Genomic DNA, 16,217 nt, shown 5'->3' with positions numbered 1-16,217 from the left:
ATAAACTATAAATATTAGTTATTACATTACATGAGCGTTACATGGTCAGACCCCTCAATATATCTCAGACTTGTTGTACCCCTACACTTCAGGGTGAAGTCTTCAGTCTTCAGACCAGGGTCTCCTAAAGACCCTAGAACTAAATGTAAAACCAGAGGAGACCTGGTGTTCCAGACTCTGGAATAACCTGCACCAGTCTCTCAGGGAGCTCAACTGTGTGGTTACTTTTAAAAAGACTTTACTTTACAGAAAAGCTTTTAGTTACTGGATTATAAATTATTATCCTTTTATGATGTTTATGTACATGTTTTATTATTCTATTATGATGTTACACTTATATTTTCACCACAGCTCTGTTCAGCACTTTGTGATTCTATCAGTAAAAAGCTTTATAAATAAATTATTTCTACTTATATATGTATAAACACAATAAATATGTTTTCAGTGTGTCCTGTTGATGTGGTTTGTTTTTATTGATGGAGAAAAAGAGACAAATATTTAGTTTTGCGTTTTTATGGTGCTGATTTGTTTTTAAACACAGACCATTTATGATATGAACCTTATTTAAGCTTTGACCAGAACCTGACAGTACAATCTATCTATAGTAATATATATCTTTAGTATCTATCTATAGATCTATCTATCTATCGATAGATAGATAGATAGATCTATAGATAGATCTATATATCTATCTATAGATTTGAGTGATTTAAAACAACTTAGTGGCAGCAGTCGATGCGGCGTCTACGTATTATGACGTCTATGGTCAAAACAAAACGACTTCCCGTGATGCACCGCTCTGTGAGCGTCACTTGCCCCCTGGAGCCAATGGCATTGCTTCCCTGGCTGAGGCTGTTCTCTCATTGGAGGATGAAAATTTAAAAGTACGCTTTCAAACGAGCGGCAGAAAAAGACGCAGACTGTTGTAGACCTACGAAGATTGTCGCTCACACACACGAGCTTTAAACCATTAAAGCTGTTGGAATACTTCTTATATCCACAGGAACAGGAACAAACGTTTGGTTCAGGTGAAAATTCTCCTGTTTGTCACCGAGTTGTTGGTGTTTTAAGGCCTTTAGCCGCATTAGCTGCTGCTGGCTGTCTATGGGAGCTAATGATGAGCTAATGTCAGTGATTGTGTGTTTGTTTTAATTCATGAGGTGAAACAATGCAGATGTTAAGTTAGTTATGCTACTGTTAACCTAATTCAAGTACAGCCAGTTAAGTTAACTATTCATCAGCATGGCTTGAAAAAACTATTAAAATATGTGTTTGTGTGTGACAGGTGACTACAGCTGACATGGCTGCTGTAAAACGGGAGGAGAAAGCTCGGAACATTCAGGTTGTTGTCCGATGCAGGTGAGAAGCTCTGTGTTGATACAGACCAGTGTTTCTCAAATGGGGGTACGTGTATCCCTAAGGGTACGCGATGGCACTACAAGGTGTACTAGAGAGAGAGAGTGTGTGTGAACAATTAACAAATAAAGTGTCAGTGTACATGATAAAAACTATAGAAATCAATCTATTCAGGAGACACTAAATGAGTGTTTTCAACCTTGGGGTCAGGACCCCATGTAGGGTATCCTGGAGTTTAAATAAGAAAAATTAAAATATAATTTTGAAAATTTTCTTTTTTTGTTATAGATGAAAATAATACAATCTTAAACAACTGTTTCTATACTTTCCATTTGTGAAATATAAATCTAGTTCCACTAAAATTCAATTAAAAAAGATCTGAGCTCAAACATTAAAAACTAATTCAACATGCTGTATATATATATATATATGTATATGTATACACACACACACACACACTGATGTTGATGGGTTTTCAATGTAATGAGTTCCAGGACCCACAGGTGGTGATGTGAGTGAGTCCATGGGAAATTCAATGGGTCTCCAATAAAATAAAAAACATTTTTCTATTTCTATTTTTTAAATTGTAGTGTTAAAACTCTCTTAATGGTGGTATGATATGTCTATACTTAACAAAGTGTCTACTGCTAAACGTCATCACAAAAGCATTACATATCATATTAACATAGATGGTTGGTGCCTGTCTGCAATAGTACAAACATTAGCTGAGATATAACTTGTGGGAAACATCTTGATTGTAAAATCTAATAGGTATTATCATAAAGTATAGTTTTCTCTACTTTAGATTGTTTTAAATGTAATGTTCAACAACTAATTCTAATGATTTTACTGTTTTCTAGATTGTTTTATTATTTCCAGGTCATATGACGTCACTGTGATGCAGTTTGTTTGGGTTTAAAAAAGGTCAATATTAAAAAACGTTTTTGTACTGCTAAGTTATTTAAGCTAATGATTCATGGTTGTTTAATATTTCATGGTTATTTAAAATTAAGTAGTCTAGAACATTCTGATGTTCTATCATGTTCTGTTTGTCCTTCTGTTCACTAACCAACCAGTGGAACCAGATGTTCTCCACCTCTGAACCTGGTTCTAATGGAGATTTCTTCTTATAAAATAGTTTATTCTTCCCATTGTCACTGTGTGTGTGCGTGTGTGCGTGTGTGCGTGTGTGCGCGCGTGCGTGCGTGTGCGTGCGTCTGTCTGTCCATGGAGGTAGACACACACACAGTATTTATAATGAAAAATATACTAAATGAGTAAAATAAAACAAAAAACTAAACATTAATACAAAAAGTCCACAAAACGACAACAGAAATGCACAAAATGACTCCAGAATCACTACAATGGCACCAAAAAATAATAATTATACAAAAAAGCACAAAAACACAACAGTAAGAAACAAAAATAAACATGACTCCAGAAAACATACATTATAGAAAAATACACCAAATGAAAAAAATATGAAAATGAGTAAAAAACACATTTATCATATTCATGTTTCATAGAATTAAACCAGATAAATCACACCCACAAATAAACCCTTTATAACACTACAGAGTATTTACACCTCTATGTACATACAACCTTCAAACACACACTCATTTGGACATAATTGCCAACTCTACTTAAGCTCCTCCCACTATATGAATACATACTTCCCACGGGCACTGTACTCGTTTGTCCATAATTACAGATGCACACACTCAGGGTATGTGAAAGCCGTCGACAATGTTTCAGGTCGATCAGATACCGTGTTGAGGAGAGATTCGCTCCACACACACACACACACAGGCGTTCATTGCTTTTATAGATAGAACTCGTACAGCGCCCGTCGGAGGTATGTATTCATATTGTGGGGGCTTTTTAAGTAGATGTTTTATTCAGCCACATAGTACCATTCTATAGTATACTCAAATAACAATGATACCCATTTTTTTTGAAGAAAAGGCAGGAAATATTTAAAAAAATAAATTTCCCTCTGTAGCACTCGGTTCATGATGCTTCGATTTCACCTCTGTCTCTTTAAGAAACTAGAAGCTTGTCTGACACGCCCATGAACACGCCCCCTTCAGTACTCATACAAATACATGTGGATGTTTTTTACTTCTGTTTTTCTGTGGCTGTATTTGGATACTTTCTACATTTTCATATTGTTGCAATACATTAGAATGATTATCAAAGTGAGGAATGCTAACGTACAGACGGAGATCTGTCATCAACGCACACATTTACCCGTGCTGCTGCTGGTAGTCCAGAATAGGGATCACATTATGTCGGTATTTATTAATCCATTAATAATAAGCTCTAGTTTTAAAACAGTCATCAGAAAAGGCAGCAGCTGCTAGAGTTAACGATCTACACACAGTTATCTATCAGCTGTTTGCTGTGACTGCAGCTGATTAGACAAAGCTGGAAGTAAGGGAGGGGTACGAGTTTAATTTGCATTTTTATTATATATTTTGTTTTTATTTTAATGCATGCAATGAGTACAGACAACATAAGCCATGGGTTTCTTGTAAAAGTATTAAAAATCTAAATCTGTGGAGGCGGCTAAATTAAGGAAGAGAACATAGGAGGAGGGACTTTGCTGTGAGGGGGTGGGCGGTAACTCGGCTGGCGACGAAAGCTCCAAGGTGTCTCTAGGAGGTGGGGGCGTATTTACATCTAAAATGGATGCTGTCAGAGTTTTTAAAGATGACTCAAACATACATGAATGAACCAAGGCAACACTCCAGGAATGTTTTTAATGAGGGAATGACATAATAACATGATATAAATATTAAAAAAGTCAATTATACATAATACTCCCCTTTCAAGGGCCCCATGGTAGCGTAAGGTCAGATCTACTTACTTCCTGGATTATACTGAGCACATGGACAGTGTTACTTTTCTGTTATTGTCCCATCTGAAATGACATAGAAGCAGTGTTTGATCTTCCCCTGCATACAGTAAACGTACAGTGTGACGGTAACAAGTTGTTTTGAGTTCTGCTTATAACGTTATTGACCCTGTGTGTGTGTGGTGTGTGAAGATAGACAGAGGAGAAAAAAGGCATACTGTTGGCTCTGCAGACGAAACTTTTAATATTACGTGAATTATATCGATATTACGATATAGTCCTATGCTATATCTCAAATAAATATATCTATTTATTAAGAACTCAGCTTCAGTTGTCGGCGATGTTGTAAATTTCTATATCATCAAACTATAAAACTTTATTTATTGCCCAGTCCTACGATGTAGACATGTTTTAAACACACTCATCGTAGTTTGTCTCCTGGCTCACATTTTTGCATCTCTTTCAGGCCTTTCAATACCGTGGAGAGAAAGTCGTCGTATGGCATCGTAGACTGTGACCAGAGGAGGAAGGAGGTGGCCGTGAGGACGACGGGGGGGTCAGACAAGGCCAGAAAGACCTACACCTTTGATATGGTTAGATAATCCATCAGCCAATCAGAGCACAGAACAGTGTTTCAGTCAATCATCATGTGCTTTTAATTTGAAGGGTTGTGGTATTTTCGTGTTAGTGAACTAGAACATATAACCATCATCTACTCATCCTCCTTGGGTTTGTGGGCGTGACTTGTTTTTAAAGCAGCTATTTTTCACACGCTCTACCTCAGGTGTTTGGTCCTGCAGCCAAACAGATCGAGGTTTACCGCAGCGTCCTCTGTCCCATCCTGGACGAGGTCATCCTTGGCTACAACTGCACCGTCTTCGCGTGAGTGCTCGCTAGCTTCAGCCATTAGCTTTATGTGCTTCACACATGACTCTAAACCGTGCACGTGTGACGTACGTCCTGCAGCTACGGACAGACGGGCACAGGAAAGACCTTCACCATGGAGGGAGAGCGCACGCAGGACGAGCACTTCACCTGGGAGGAGGTGAGCACCTGTACATCTGTACAGTAGCGTGGGAATGGGTGGAAGCATCTCCTTTGTTTCACTGACTTTGATCCTCAACGTTTATTTAATGTTATTGTAAAATAATAATAATCAGTTATCATAGATCTATACTAGAGTTTAGTGAGTGAACTTTCTTTGTAGAGCAGCTGGTAAAACACCACAAAATAATTACTGCTATGATTGTTTTTTTAAGGTAGAAAATCCTTCAAAAACGTACTTCAAATGTGTTTGCGATTACATTTATTGTAATCCAAATTCATTTGATTTTATTTTGAGCCTTGGGTCACAAGACACTGGGAGGCGGTCCCCAGATCCCTATAAGAAACTAATTTGTTTTTTGCTACACCAAACTCACCATATCATCACACTGTTAAACTAATCGCCTGAGTCTTTTTTTGTCAAAATTGTTTTTTTGTTTTTTTTTTTCCTAAATCATCTCCTCATGACGCCGGCCACTTATGGTAAAATCGCCTACATCCTCAGTTGATCAGATCATGTGATTTTACCCCTTTAACTCACTGTCAGTTACGTTTTTCACAGAGATTACTAGAAATCACCCCGGCGGAGGTCCCTCATCAATATCTAAGCTGTAGTGTGATGTAGTAACCAACTGTGCCCTGCAGGTGGTAGCAGTACACCTTTAGATGTGAGATTAGCTACTGATGCTACCATTAGCTAAGGAAGAAGAAGCAGGAACGAGGGACATTATGGCGCTATGAAGTAATATTGTGATGTATCCAGCAGCTCACAGCACCACATACTAACACAGGACATGTGTGGACCTGAGTGGATTATTGATTATGTTGTGATCGTGAGTAGGGATGGGCGATATTGACAAAAAAAAATTATCCCGATAATTTCTAGTATTTATCACGATAATGATAAAAATCACGATAAATAAAAAAAATTCACAACTTAGTGTAAACAGGTTCCTTACAAACACAAATAAATGTGAATACATCAGCACTAGACACATTTAAAAAGGCTGTGTTAGCTTAGCATAGTTAGCTTTAGTTGAGTTTCCAGTTCATACTCATTGCTACAGGTTCATCTCTGTCCTCGTGTTTGTGGAACTTTGGGTGGATCTGATGGAGGAACTAGGATTGGTTCACTTTGTTGATGGTTGTCTGGTTTTAACCAAGTAGTGGTCCATGTTGTATCGCAGTATAGTAGCTTCAGGTAGCCATGCCGAACACACACACAGACGGCGGTGTGTGCGGGGGGTGGTGCACACCGTGCAGAGCTTCCGTAAACAACGTTCTGCTCCAGAGAATAAGTTGTTGACAACAAACCGGGCAGTTTTGTCCCATCGAACGTGGTTTTTTGGGGGCATTCTTGGCTAAATTTTGGGACAAGTGGCCCTCGCTAATTTCCGACATGGGAATTTATCGTTTATATCGTGGGATGACAAATTCTTACCGGTGAGAATGTTTTTGACGATACATAAACAATAAAATATCGCACATTCCTAATCATCAGATAAAACCATCAACTAACCGGTCCAAACGTGTCAGCGCTGCGTGTCGGGGGGAAGAGGTAGTAACATCTGTGTGATTGACAGGGGGTGGGTGGGCCTCATCTGTGAGCCAGTTAGCAAAATAATAGGTGACATGTAGGTGGTAGCAGCACCTTTGGATGCAAAGCTCAGATGGAGAGGAAATGAGTTTACGAGATAGAAAATGGCACTACGAGAGATGATGTTGATGTTCCTACCAGTGCACAGCAGTTCAGAGCATGTGTGGAACTTTAGTCGACTAGTGGAGAGTGTTGTGATGGTGAGATAAAACGATAAGAAAAACGGGGCAAGCAGTGACATTCGGCATGTCCGGGAGGAAGAGGTGTGTGTGTGTGTGTGTGTGTGTGTGTGTGTGTGTGTGTGTGTGTGTGTGTGTGTGTGTGTGTGTGTGTGTGTGTGTGTGTGTGTGTGTGTGTGTGTGTGTGTGTGTGTGTGTGTGTGTGTGTGTGTGTGTGTGTGTGTGTGTACAGACTGACGGGGGAGAGACTTGGAGGTACACCAAAAAACAGTAACAAATTCATTCAACTCTGACTTAGATAGCAAAATAATAATAATTTTATCATCAAAAGCCCTGTTTCAGTGTTTTTGTAGTTTTTGTTTTATATAAGGAAACAATGTTCAGAGTTGTCACTAAAGCAAAAAATAGCTTTGAAGTCACTGACAGGGTTTTTTAGGAAAAGGCTATTTTCTCAGCTTTTTGTTCTGAAACTGAAGATTTGTGTAAAACTTGCTTACGGGAGAAGGAAACAAGCCAGAAACAAAAAAAAAACCTGATGAAAGTAGAGGCTTCAATCTTTCAGAATCTGTTTTCAGATCTCAGATAGTCATAGTACAAGATATTCTATGGGTCTTTAAAAATCAGTTAAAATGCTCAAAAACGGCTGGCACTGAATGAGTTAAGATAATGGACTATGTCAACTGTGTTACACTTTTGGTGAAGTTTTTCGTGTTTCCTGAAAAAATGAGTTAGGCGATTATTTTAACCTATTTTCATCACTTTTTCTTGCCATATTTTTGCTCCTTTTAATATATATTTGCTACATTACTCCCATTTCTGACACTTCAACATCACATTTCAATGACTTTTCTGCACGTTTTCCACTTATAAACCCTTTCTACCACATTTACACCTAATGTCACATATGTTGATCCATTATTGTCACTTTTAACCTTTTTTCACCAGATTTACTGATTATTTTTACCAATTTAACCACATTCACAATTTGTCATGACCATTATTTACCAGTTTAAAATAATTGTTCCAATATTGACACTTTGAACTAGGGATGTAACGATTCACTCAACTCCCGATACGATTTGATTCACAATACTGGGTTCACGATATGATTCTCTCTCAATTTATTTTACAAAACGGGACTGTAGACAAATGATGATTGAAAAAATACTGTATTTTTTTCCTTTCATTTTTCATTGTCAAAAGAATCCCTTGATAAACTATTCAACAACAATGCAATTTAACTAAAAATAAGTCTTGAATGAAAGGAATAATACAAATGAAGAAGAAGCCTATTAATTTAAATTCTGGTTCTATAGTAAACAATGCAAAACTGCATAATAGATACTTTTCTTTTTAAAAGTGCAACTGAAAATGTATTTTGTGCCTTAACAATTGGACTTTTAAAAAAAAACAAAAAAACAGATTTTTACGTCAGATATTTGTTTGGACCAGCAGAGGGCGCTGGTAACCCAGTGGTCAGTTGGCATGCAGATATTCTTGCAGTGAAGAAGAGATGCTATGCTAGCAGACAGAGCTAATAGAAAAATGTGACATTTACAGATATTCTTGTAATATTACAGATATTCTTTCGGTGCTAAAGGGGTAAGGAATCATTTATGAACATGTTTAAGAGTAGAAGGCGGCCAGAAAGAAAGTAGTAGCAGATTCCGCCCGCCGCCTACACTGCTGGACAAGAGAAGGGATAAATATATATAAATATAAAAAAAAGTACTCCGATTAAATTTTCAAAGTATCGATGTCAAGCGTGATACCTATGAATCAATTTTTAACTGCCTTACGATTAATCATTACATCCCTACTTTGAACCCTTTTCACCACTTTTTCTGTCTGTTTTTATCCACTAATTTTCAACTTCTAACCAGTTTCTTTGGGTTTTAAAATCCTATTTCACCACCTTTTCCACCATTTTTGGTCACTTTGAACCATTTTATTAGTGATTTCTATCTTTAAGATGATTATAATAATAATAAACATTCCTGGATAACAGTGGATATTATTCAGATGAATAAATAAATGTGGTTATCACAGATTCATAGAACAATGGACCATCATTTTACTGACTTTATGGATGGACCCCAAAAATCTCTCCTTTATTCCCCCTTATAGATGGTCCTGTCTCCACATGACTGTTCTTCAATGTTCATGTCTGTGTTTAACCACCTTCAGCTACAGTGGGGGTCCCCGCTCTCTGGGACCTTTATTTTGGAGGGTCCCCGCTCTCTGGGACCTTTATTTTGGAGGGTCCCCGCTCTCTGGGACCTTTATTTTGGAAAGGTTGAGAACCACTGATTTAGAGGAGTCGTGTGCCTAGCGTGTGCTAAAGATGCTAACTGTTACTGTTGCTGTTTGCATTTGTGTTAAATGAGTTCAAACGTGTGTGTGTGTGTGTGTAGGATCCTCTCGCTGGCATCATCCCTCGTACACTGCATCAGATCTTTGAGAAGCTGTCAGACAGCGGCACTGAGTTCTCAGTCAAAGTGTCTTTGCTGGAGATCTACAACGAGGAGCTGTTTGACCTGCTCAGCCCCACGGAGGACGCCAGCGAGCGTCTGCAGCTGTTTGACGACCCACGCAACAAGGTACGTCCTCATTGGTTGCTTTAGGAGTGTGCGTGTGCTAAGGCTCTGTGTGTGTGTGCAGCGTGGAGTGGTGGTTCGAGGTCTGGAGGAGGTGGTAGTCCACAACAAGGACGAGGTCTACCAGATCCTGGAGCGCGGAGCTGCCAAGAGGAGGACAGCCTACACGCTGATGAATGCCTACTCTAGGTAGCTGCATAGACAGGGTGCCCGTAGCCATGGCAACCACCTCCACGCTGACCCATGTGTTGTCTTCTCACAGCCGCTCACACTCCGTGTTCTCCGTCACCATCCACATGAAGGAGATCACCGTGGAGGGGGAGGAGCTAGTGAAGATTGGGAAGCTCAACTTGGTAAACATCACACCGTTAACAATTCTTAGTTACAGATGGATCATTCCTGCTGCTTCTTTTTGATTAATATATTATGGTTTCATTTATTCACACTACTTTTTTTCAGGAAATTTGCTTTGATCCCTTGACATGTTTCAATTGTCAACTGCCAGTCTTACTCAAAGGCATCTGAATAAAGGAAACTTTAACATACTGATTAAACTAATCCTCCCATGATTACAACTCTGTAAAGAAGCGCATTCAGCCACATTAATCCTGACTAAAACATTTTAACATTTAACCAACCAACAGGAACAAATAACATCTAGGAACCAGGTTAGGACCAATTCTAATAAAGTTTAACAAAGTCAAATCTACGGAACTTGTTAATGTTGATGCTGTTATGCTATTAGCATAATGCTAATTTACAGCACCTGTTAAAACAGTTTCAATTTGCAGTGATTCCTCCTCAGTCCAGTGGAACGAGGGCTGAAAACTCATAGTGCAATTTTTAACTCAGTCTGACCAGAAAGATAATTCTGAGGAAAAATGCCAGGCAGACATTAATTAACAAATAGTTGCACAATATGTTCCACTTTAGGCTTTGTCTCCTCTAAGGGACAGCACGTGTGAGTGAGTTGTGTAGATGAAGGTCTGGGTTAGAACACTCAGTGATTATCTGACTGAGCTTTACATGATCTGAGAAGTAGTGAAAGAAACTACTCCTAAAACCAGTATTTTAATACTAATAAGATATTAAACATATCCCAGAAATACAGAATAATAGTAAAGGACACTGTTTAACTGTACCTTTATGAATAATAATAAATACTTGTGTGATGTGATTTGTAATAATCAAAACATGGTAAAATATATAGACAATATTGTCATTTTCTATATAGCCAACATAATAAAGTGTTTATTGTTGGTCAGCCCTAGTGTAACGTTGTGTGCTCCTCTCCAGGTGGACCTCGCTGGTAGTGAGAGCATTGGTCGCTCTGGGTCGGTGGACAAACGGGCCAGAGAGGCAGGGAGCATCAACCAATCACTGCTGACGCTGGGCCGTGTGATCACTGCCCTGGTGGAAAAGAGGCCTCACATCCCCTACAGGTGAGACCAGGTGAGGGGTGGCCCCGCCTCAGTCTGTGTGGCCCACTCACCCCCTCTGTCCCCTGTCCTCAGGGAGTCCAAACTGACCCGCATCCTCCAGGACTCACTGGGAGGGCGTACCAAGACCTCCATCATTGCCACTGTGTCTCCTTCATCCAGTAACCTGGAGGTTAGTGAGAGCAGGCCTCTGATTGGTTCTCACATTTTATTTATAGAGCACTTTCCATAAATACAATATAATTCAAAGTGGTTCTGTGTGAGTAGGAGACTCTCAGTACTCTGGACTACGCCAGCAGAGCCAAGAACATCATGAACAAGCCTGAGGTTAACCAGAAACTGACCAAGAGGACTCTGATCAAGGTGAGTCTGTCATCATCTGTGTCTAATATCTCCTTATATCCACTGTTCCTTAACCCTGTGGGTCACAGAGTCCACTTCCTCCTAAATCACCAGCTTCATCACAATGCAATGTTGATATGTTTAGATGACGATACAATGTTTGCCAATATCACAAAGTCTGTCACGATACAATTTTGATTTGATTCACAAGCCTGCGATCAATATGATGCGATATCATATTCCCATCTCATGTATATCAACTCCCAAAAAAATCAGACATTAAATAAAAAGTATAAACAGCATTCTGTAACATTTAACAAAGTGTTAGACTTTGAATTGTGTGAGTGATAAAAAGTATCTCGTAGTTTTATTTAAAAATATGGCAAGAAAAAGTGATGAAAATAAGTTAAAATAATCGCCTAACTCATTTTTTTCAGGAAACACAAAAAACTTTACCAAAAGTGTAACACACTTCACATAGTCCATTATCTTAACTCATTTAGTGCCAGGCATTTTTGAGCATTTTGACTGAATTTTAAAGACCCACAGGATATTTTTGCACTATGACGATCTGAATTCTGAAAGATTGAAGCCTCTACTTTCATCAGAAAAAAAATTATTTCTGGCTTGTTTCGTTTTCTTATAATCAGCCATTGAATAGAGCAAGTTTTACACAAATCTTCAGTTTCAGAGCAAAAAGCTGAGAAAACAGACTTTTTCTTAAAAAAAAAAAAAAAAAAAAAAACCCCGTCAGTGACTTTAAAGCTTTTTTTTTTTTCTGCTTTAGTGACAACTCTAACATCTGAACATTGTGTCCTTATATAAAACAAAAGAACACACCGGGCTTTTAATGGCAAAATTATTATTATTTTGCTATCTAGGTCAGAGTTAAATGGATTTCTTACTGTTTTTTGGTGTTCCTCCAAGTCTCTCCCCCGTCAGTCTGCACACACACACAACTTCCTCTTCCTCCCGGACATGCCGAGTGTCACTGCTTGCCATGTTTTTTTTAGCGTTTTTTCACGCCATTACAACACTCTCCAATAGTCGACTAAAGTTCCACACATGCACATGGTATGGTTTTAAAAACAGTGTATTTCACTGTAACCAGATGGGAAAAAAGTTTCACTGTCATGTTATTATTAATATTATTATTTTAACTATTTAATGACATGTTAATGATGCCACACTGGTATATAACTAAGTATAAAAACCTATTTTAGGAGGCATATGATGAATTTGTGTAAAACAAAAATAAACACATGGTTTATTTGTTTTGATTTGGTTTTAAAACCGAATAACCAAAGAATGAAGGGTACACGGATAATAATGCTACATTTATGGTTTTGATACAATTTTTTCTTCATTAAAATATCTCAATTGGACTTACAGAACTTGTTATTCAGCAGTCCTGTTTATTTACATGAACAGACACTGTTTGTTGTTAGGAGTTAACATAAATCAACACATTTATGAGCACTGACCGAAAACTGAAAGTATCAGATCTCAGTTTGTGTTTGTGCACTCACGTGCGTGCTAAACCACTAGCTAAAGAACCTTCTTCAACTCAATTCTTATCATCTTAAAATCAGCGTCACCACTATAGCTCTGTGCTTTCATTATCATTTAATTTCCTGATATATAGTTCATTATTTTTACCTCTTTCCTCTCGTGGCTTTTCTTCTCGACTCCTCCCTTTGCCGAGCCACAATGTAAACAACGCAGGTTCTGTGCCGCTCTCGGAATACTAACGCATCTTATTCATTGGTGTTTTAATAGCGGTTCATTCAGGAAGTGACAGCGGGGCATTATTGCAGGGGTTGCAAGGCTTTGTTGTTATGTGGTATTTTCTACGTTATGCCACCATCCCTGCGCAGGAAATGGTGGTACGGACAAACAGACGTGCTATGTGAATTTCAAAATTTAAAGATGACGATTATCGATGTTTTCATTGTGCATCGATGTAATTGGATCATTAATTAATTAAACCATGTGGATTGATGTATTTTTACACCACTACTGCCTCCTCCGTCTCCATCACTGTGCCATGCTATTTGTGAAATAGATATAGATGGTGCGCTAGCGCCCCCTCACACACTGAGGTCAGAAGTTGAATAGGTTTCACTTCTGGGCAAACTGGAATGTGCTGTCAAGCCGAAATAAAATGAAAATAAACCTTTTGAAATGACAAATAATGGTTGCACACACTCGGGGTATTTTGGAAGCTGTTGACAAAGTTTCAGGTCAAACAGGCACTGCGTCAGGGAGATATTCAATCACACACACGTGCAGAGACCTTTCTTGCTTTTATTAGTAGACTAGTACAGTGCCTGTCGGAAGTATGTATTCATATAGTGGAGGGCTTTAGTAGAGTTGTCAAATATGGCCTGTGCAATTTCCCTGGTTTAATTCTATGAGACATGCACATGATAAATGTTTGTTTTTTTTGTTTTTTTTTTACTCATTGTTATATTTTTTTTGTTTGGTGTATTTTTCTGTAATGTATGTTTTTTTTTGGAGTCTTGTATTTTTGTATCTTTCTGTTGAGTTTTTGTGCATTTTTTGTTGCCATTGTAAGATTCTGGAGTCATTTTGTGTGTTTTTGTATCTTTTTTAGTGTAGTTTTGTGCATTTCTGTATAGTGTTTTTTTTTTTTGGGGTCATTTTGTGTGTTTTTGAAGCCTTTTGGTACATTTTTGTGCATTTCTGTTGTATTTTTGTGTGCTTTTTGTATAAATATTGTTTGTTTTATTTTACTCATTTAGTATATTTTTATTATAAATAGTGTGTGTGTGACTTGCTCCTGGTTGCCATGTGGGACTTTCTCCATCTCCTCAGTCAGTTCCCTCACACACACGCGCATCAGCTGCACAGTCAGCCACATGCAAGGTTGTTGAGAGAAAAAACGGACCCAAAAGTACCGCGAAAAATAAACGTTTTACAACACCAAATAAGTCACAACTTTCTGTCTAAACGGCTCTGTGTGCATTCAGCATGTACATCCAGGCACTCTCACACACCCACACGCATCAGCCGTGTGTGTGTGTGTTTACATTGTAGTTGCTAGCATCTTAACACATAGAATAATATAAGAAGAAACACTCACCCTTGTGCAGAACAAATAATAATAATCGTGGAGCTGTGTTAAATAACCATGAAATATTAACCTAAATAACTTTTAGCTGTACAAAAACATTTTTAATATTGACCTTTTTTAAACCCAAACAAACTGCTTCACAGTGACGTCATATGACCCGGAACCTGAAGTAGCGCGCTCAATATCTTAAAATTAACATGAATGTTTTGCAACACCAAAAAACTCCAAAATAACAGATACACACACTTGAAATATTTGGAAGCCGTAGACAAAGTTTCAAGTCGAACACAAACAGCGTCGGGGAGATATTCGCTCCACACGCACACACTCAGACCTTTCTTGCTTTTATGAGTAGATAGATGGATAATATGACTGCATATCATAATATATGGGTTTTATATTATTTAAAGTTGTTCATAATATTGCATTGGTAACTACAGTACATGATCTGTGTCACTTTTCAATCATGGTGAGTTTCCGTGAACACTCTGAGTGGGTCCCTTTAAATTATCGAATCGTAATGGAGGTTTAAACTGCTGTAATAACGTAACCTCAAGAGGCTGCGTTTTTGATTTTTTTTTTTTTTGTCTGTCATTTGATGTTCACCAATCTAAATGGTGGAGCCTTTAGCGGCAACAGATAAAAGGTCTGAGTTTCCACAAAGCATATCCTAAAGTTCTTAGACAGACGCTCTGTGATTCCTCCAGAAGAGGGCGCTGTCCACATGAAACCAAATATTTTAAAAGTAGATGAATGTGTTTTTTTGTTTTTTTTTTTTATGTGGGGCAATTTGAACAAGAATATATTGTTTGACAGTCTACAAGTAACATGACTTCCTTCACTCATCATTTTAGCAGTTTATACATTTACTTCTTTGGTAAAAGACACTTCAGTGCATTGAGCCTCCTTTCCTCAGCTCAAATAGAATTGGAATGGTCCTTGTCATGGCTGCCACTTAAACACTTCCAGGCTTAGGGAAAAGTGTATAGGAAAGGAGATAGGAGGGACTATTAGGACACAGACATGACCTTTGTTCCTCAGGAGTACACAGAGGAGATTGAGCGCCTCAAACGAGACCTCGCCGCCTCCCGGGACAAGAATGGGGTCTACCTGTCAGCGGAGAACTACCAGTAAGTCCCACGTTAGCACTGCTAGCACTGTTAGCATGTTGCTAACATGAGTGTGTTTGTCCTGCAGGAGCCTGGTGGGTCAGAACACCTGCTACGAGGAGCAGATTGCCATCATGGAGGATGAACTAAAGAAGGTAGCATGGCTGCTAACAGTCATTAGCCCAATGCTAACAATAAGACTGTAAACACGTTTAATAGAAATAAAGAGCTGATGGATGAGCCGGTGTAGCGCTAAAATTGGTTGTAGGACTCAAACCGGTTTATAGGTCCAAGAGGGATCACTTAAATGTGCTGTGGTATCTGTCCCCTCAGGTCACTGAGCTGTTTGCAGACAGTAAGAGTCGTTTGAAGCAGTGCACGCTGGACCTGGACCACAAGCAGCAGAGGTGACACTACAGCTCCTCCTCACTCTGAGCTAATGTGCTAACCATGCTAATGTGCTGTGTGTGTGTCCTCAGGCTAGAGGAGACCAGCAGAGATCTGCAGCAGACCAGGGACCAGCTGCACCAGGAACTGTTCATCAGCTCAGAGCTGGCCTTAGCACAGGAGGGACTGTACCACACAGCAGGACAGGTC

General features: G+C 38.7%; 1 protein-coding gene across 2 annotated transcripts in view; it reads left to right on the top strand.

The window, feature by feature from the left end:
- The window catches only part of kif11 (kinesin family member 11), a 30,119-nt gene that overhangs the window by 11,138 nt on the left and 2,764 nt on the right, over nucleotides 1-16,217 (top strand). The window contains exons 1-15 of one of the 2 annotated variants that reach the window (XM_028468758.1): nucleotides 878-1,028; nucleotides 1,286-1,359; nucleotides 4,683-4,809; nucleotides 5,001-5,098; nucleotides 5,183-5,261; nucleotides 9,451-9,636; nucleotides 9,698-9,822; nucleotides 9,896-9,986; nucleotides 10,930-11,075; nucleotides 11,148-11,244; nucleotides 11,340-11,435; nucleotides 15,553-15,641; nucleotides 15,709-15,775; nucleotides 15,954-16,027; nucleotides 16,100-16,214. In XM_028468758.1, the coding sequence (XP_028324559.1) occupies nucleotides 1,301-1,359; nucleotides 4,683-4,809; nucleotides 5,001-5,098; nucleotides 5,183-5,261; nucleotides 9,451-9,636; nucleotides 9,698-9,822; nucleotides 9,896-9,986; nucleotides 10,930-11,075; nucleotides 11,148-11,244; nucleotides 11,340-11,435; nucleotides 15,553-15,641; nucleotides 15,709-15,775; nucleotides 15,954-16,027; nucleotides 16,100-16,214 (1,449 nt within the window). In that variant the 5' untranslated portion in view covers nucleotides 878-1,028; nucleotides 1,286-1,300. Of the gene's footprint in view, nucleotides 1-877; nucleotides 1,029-1,285; nucleotides 1,360-4,682; nucleotides 4,810-5,000; nucleotides 5,099-5,182; nucleotides 5,262-9,450; nucleotides 9,637-9,697; nucleotides 9,823-9,895; nucleotides 9,987-10,929; nucleotides 11,076-11,147; nucleotides 11,245-11,339; nucleotides 11,436-15,552; nucleotides 15,642-15,708; nucleotides 15,776-15,953; nucleotides 16,028-16,099; nucleotides 16,215-16,217 lie in introns of those variants that run through there. The other variant, XM_028468757.1, reaches the window with a different exon arrangement.

The sequence above is a fragment of the Gouania willdenowi genome, chromosome 15 (genome assembly GCF_900634775.1).
Source record: "Gouania willdenowi chromosome 15, fGouWil2.1, whole genome shotgun sequence".
NCBI lineage: Eukaryota > Metazoa > Chordata > Actinopteri > Blenniiformes > Gobiesocidae > Gouania > Gouania willdenowi.
Note: the sequence above shows the minus strand (reverse complement) of the source record. Positions and strands in the feature narration are given on the sequence as shown.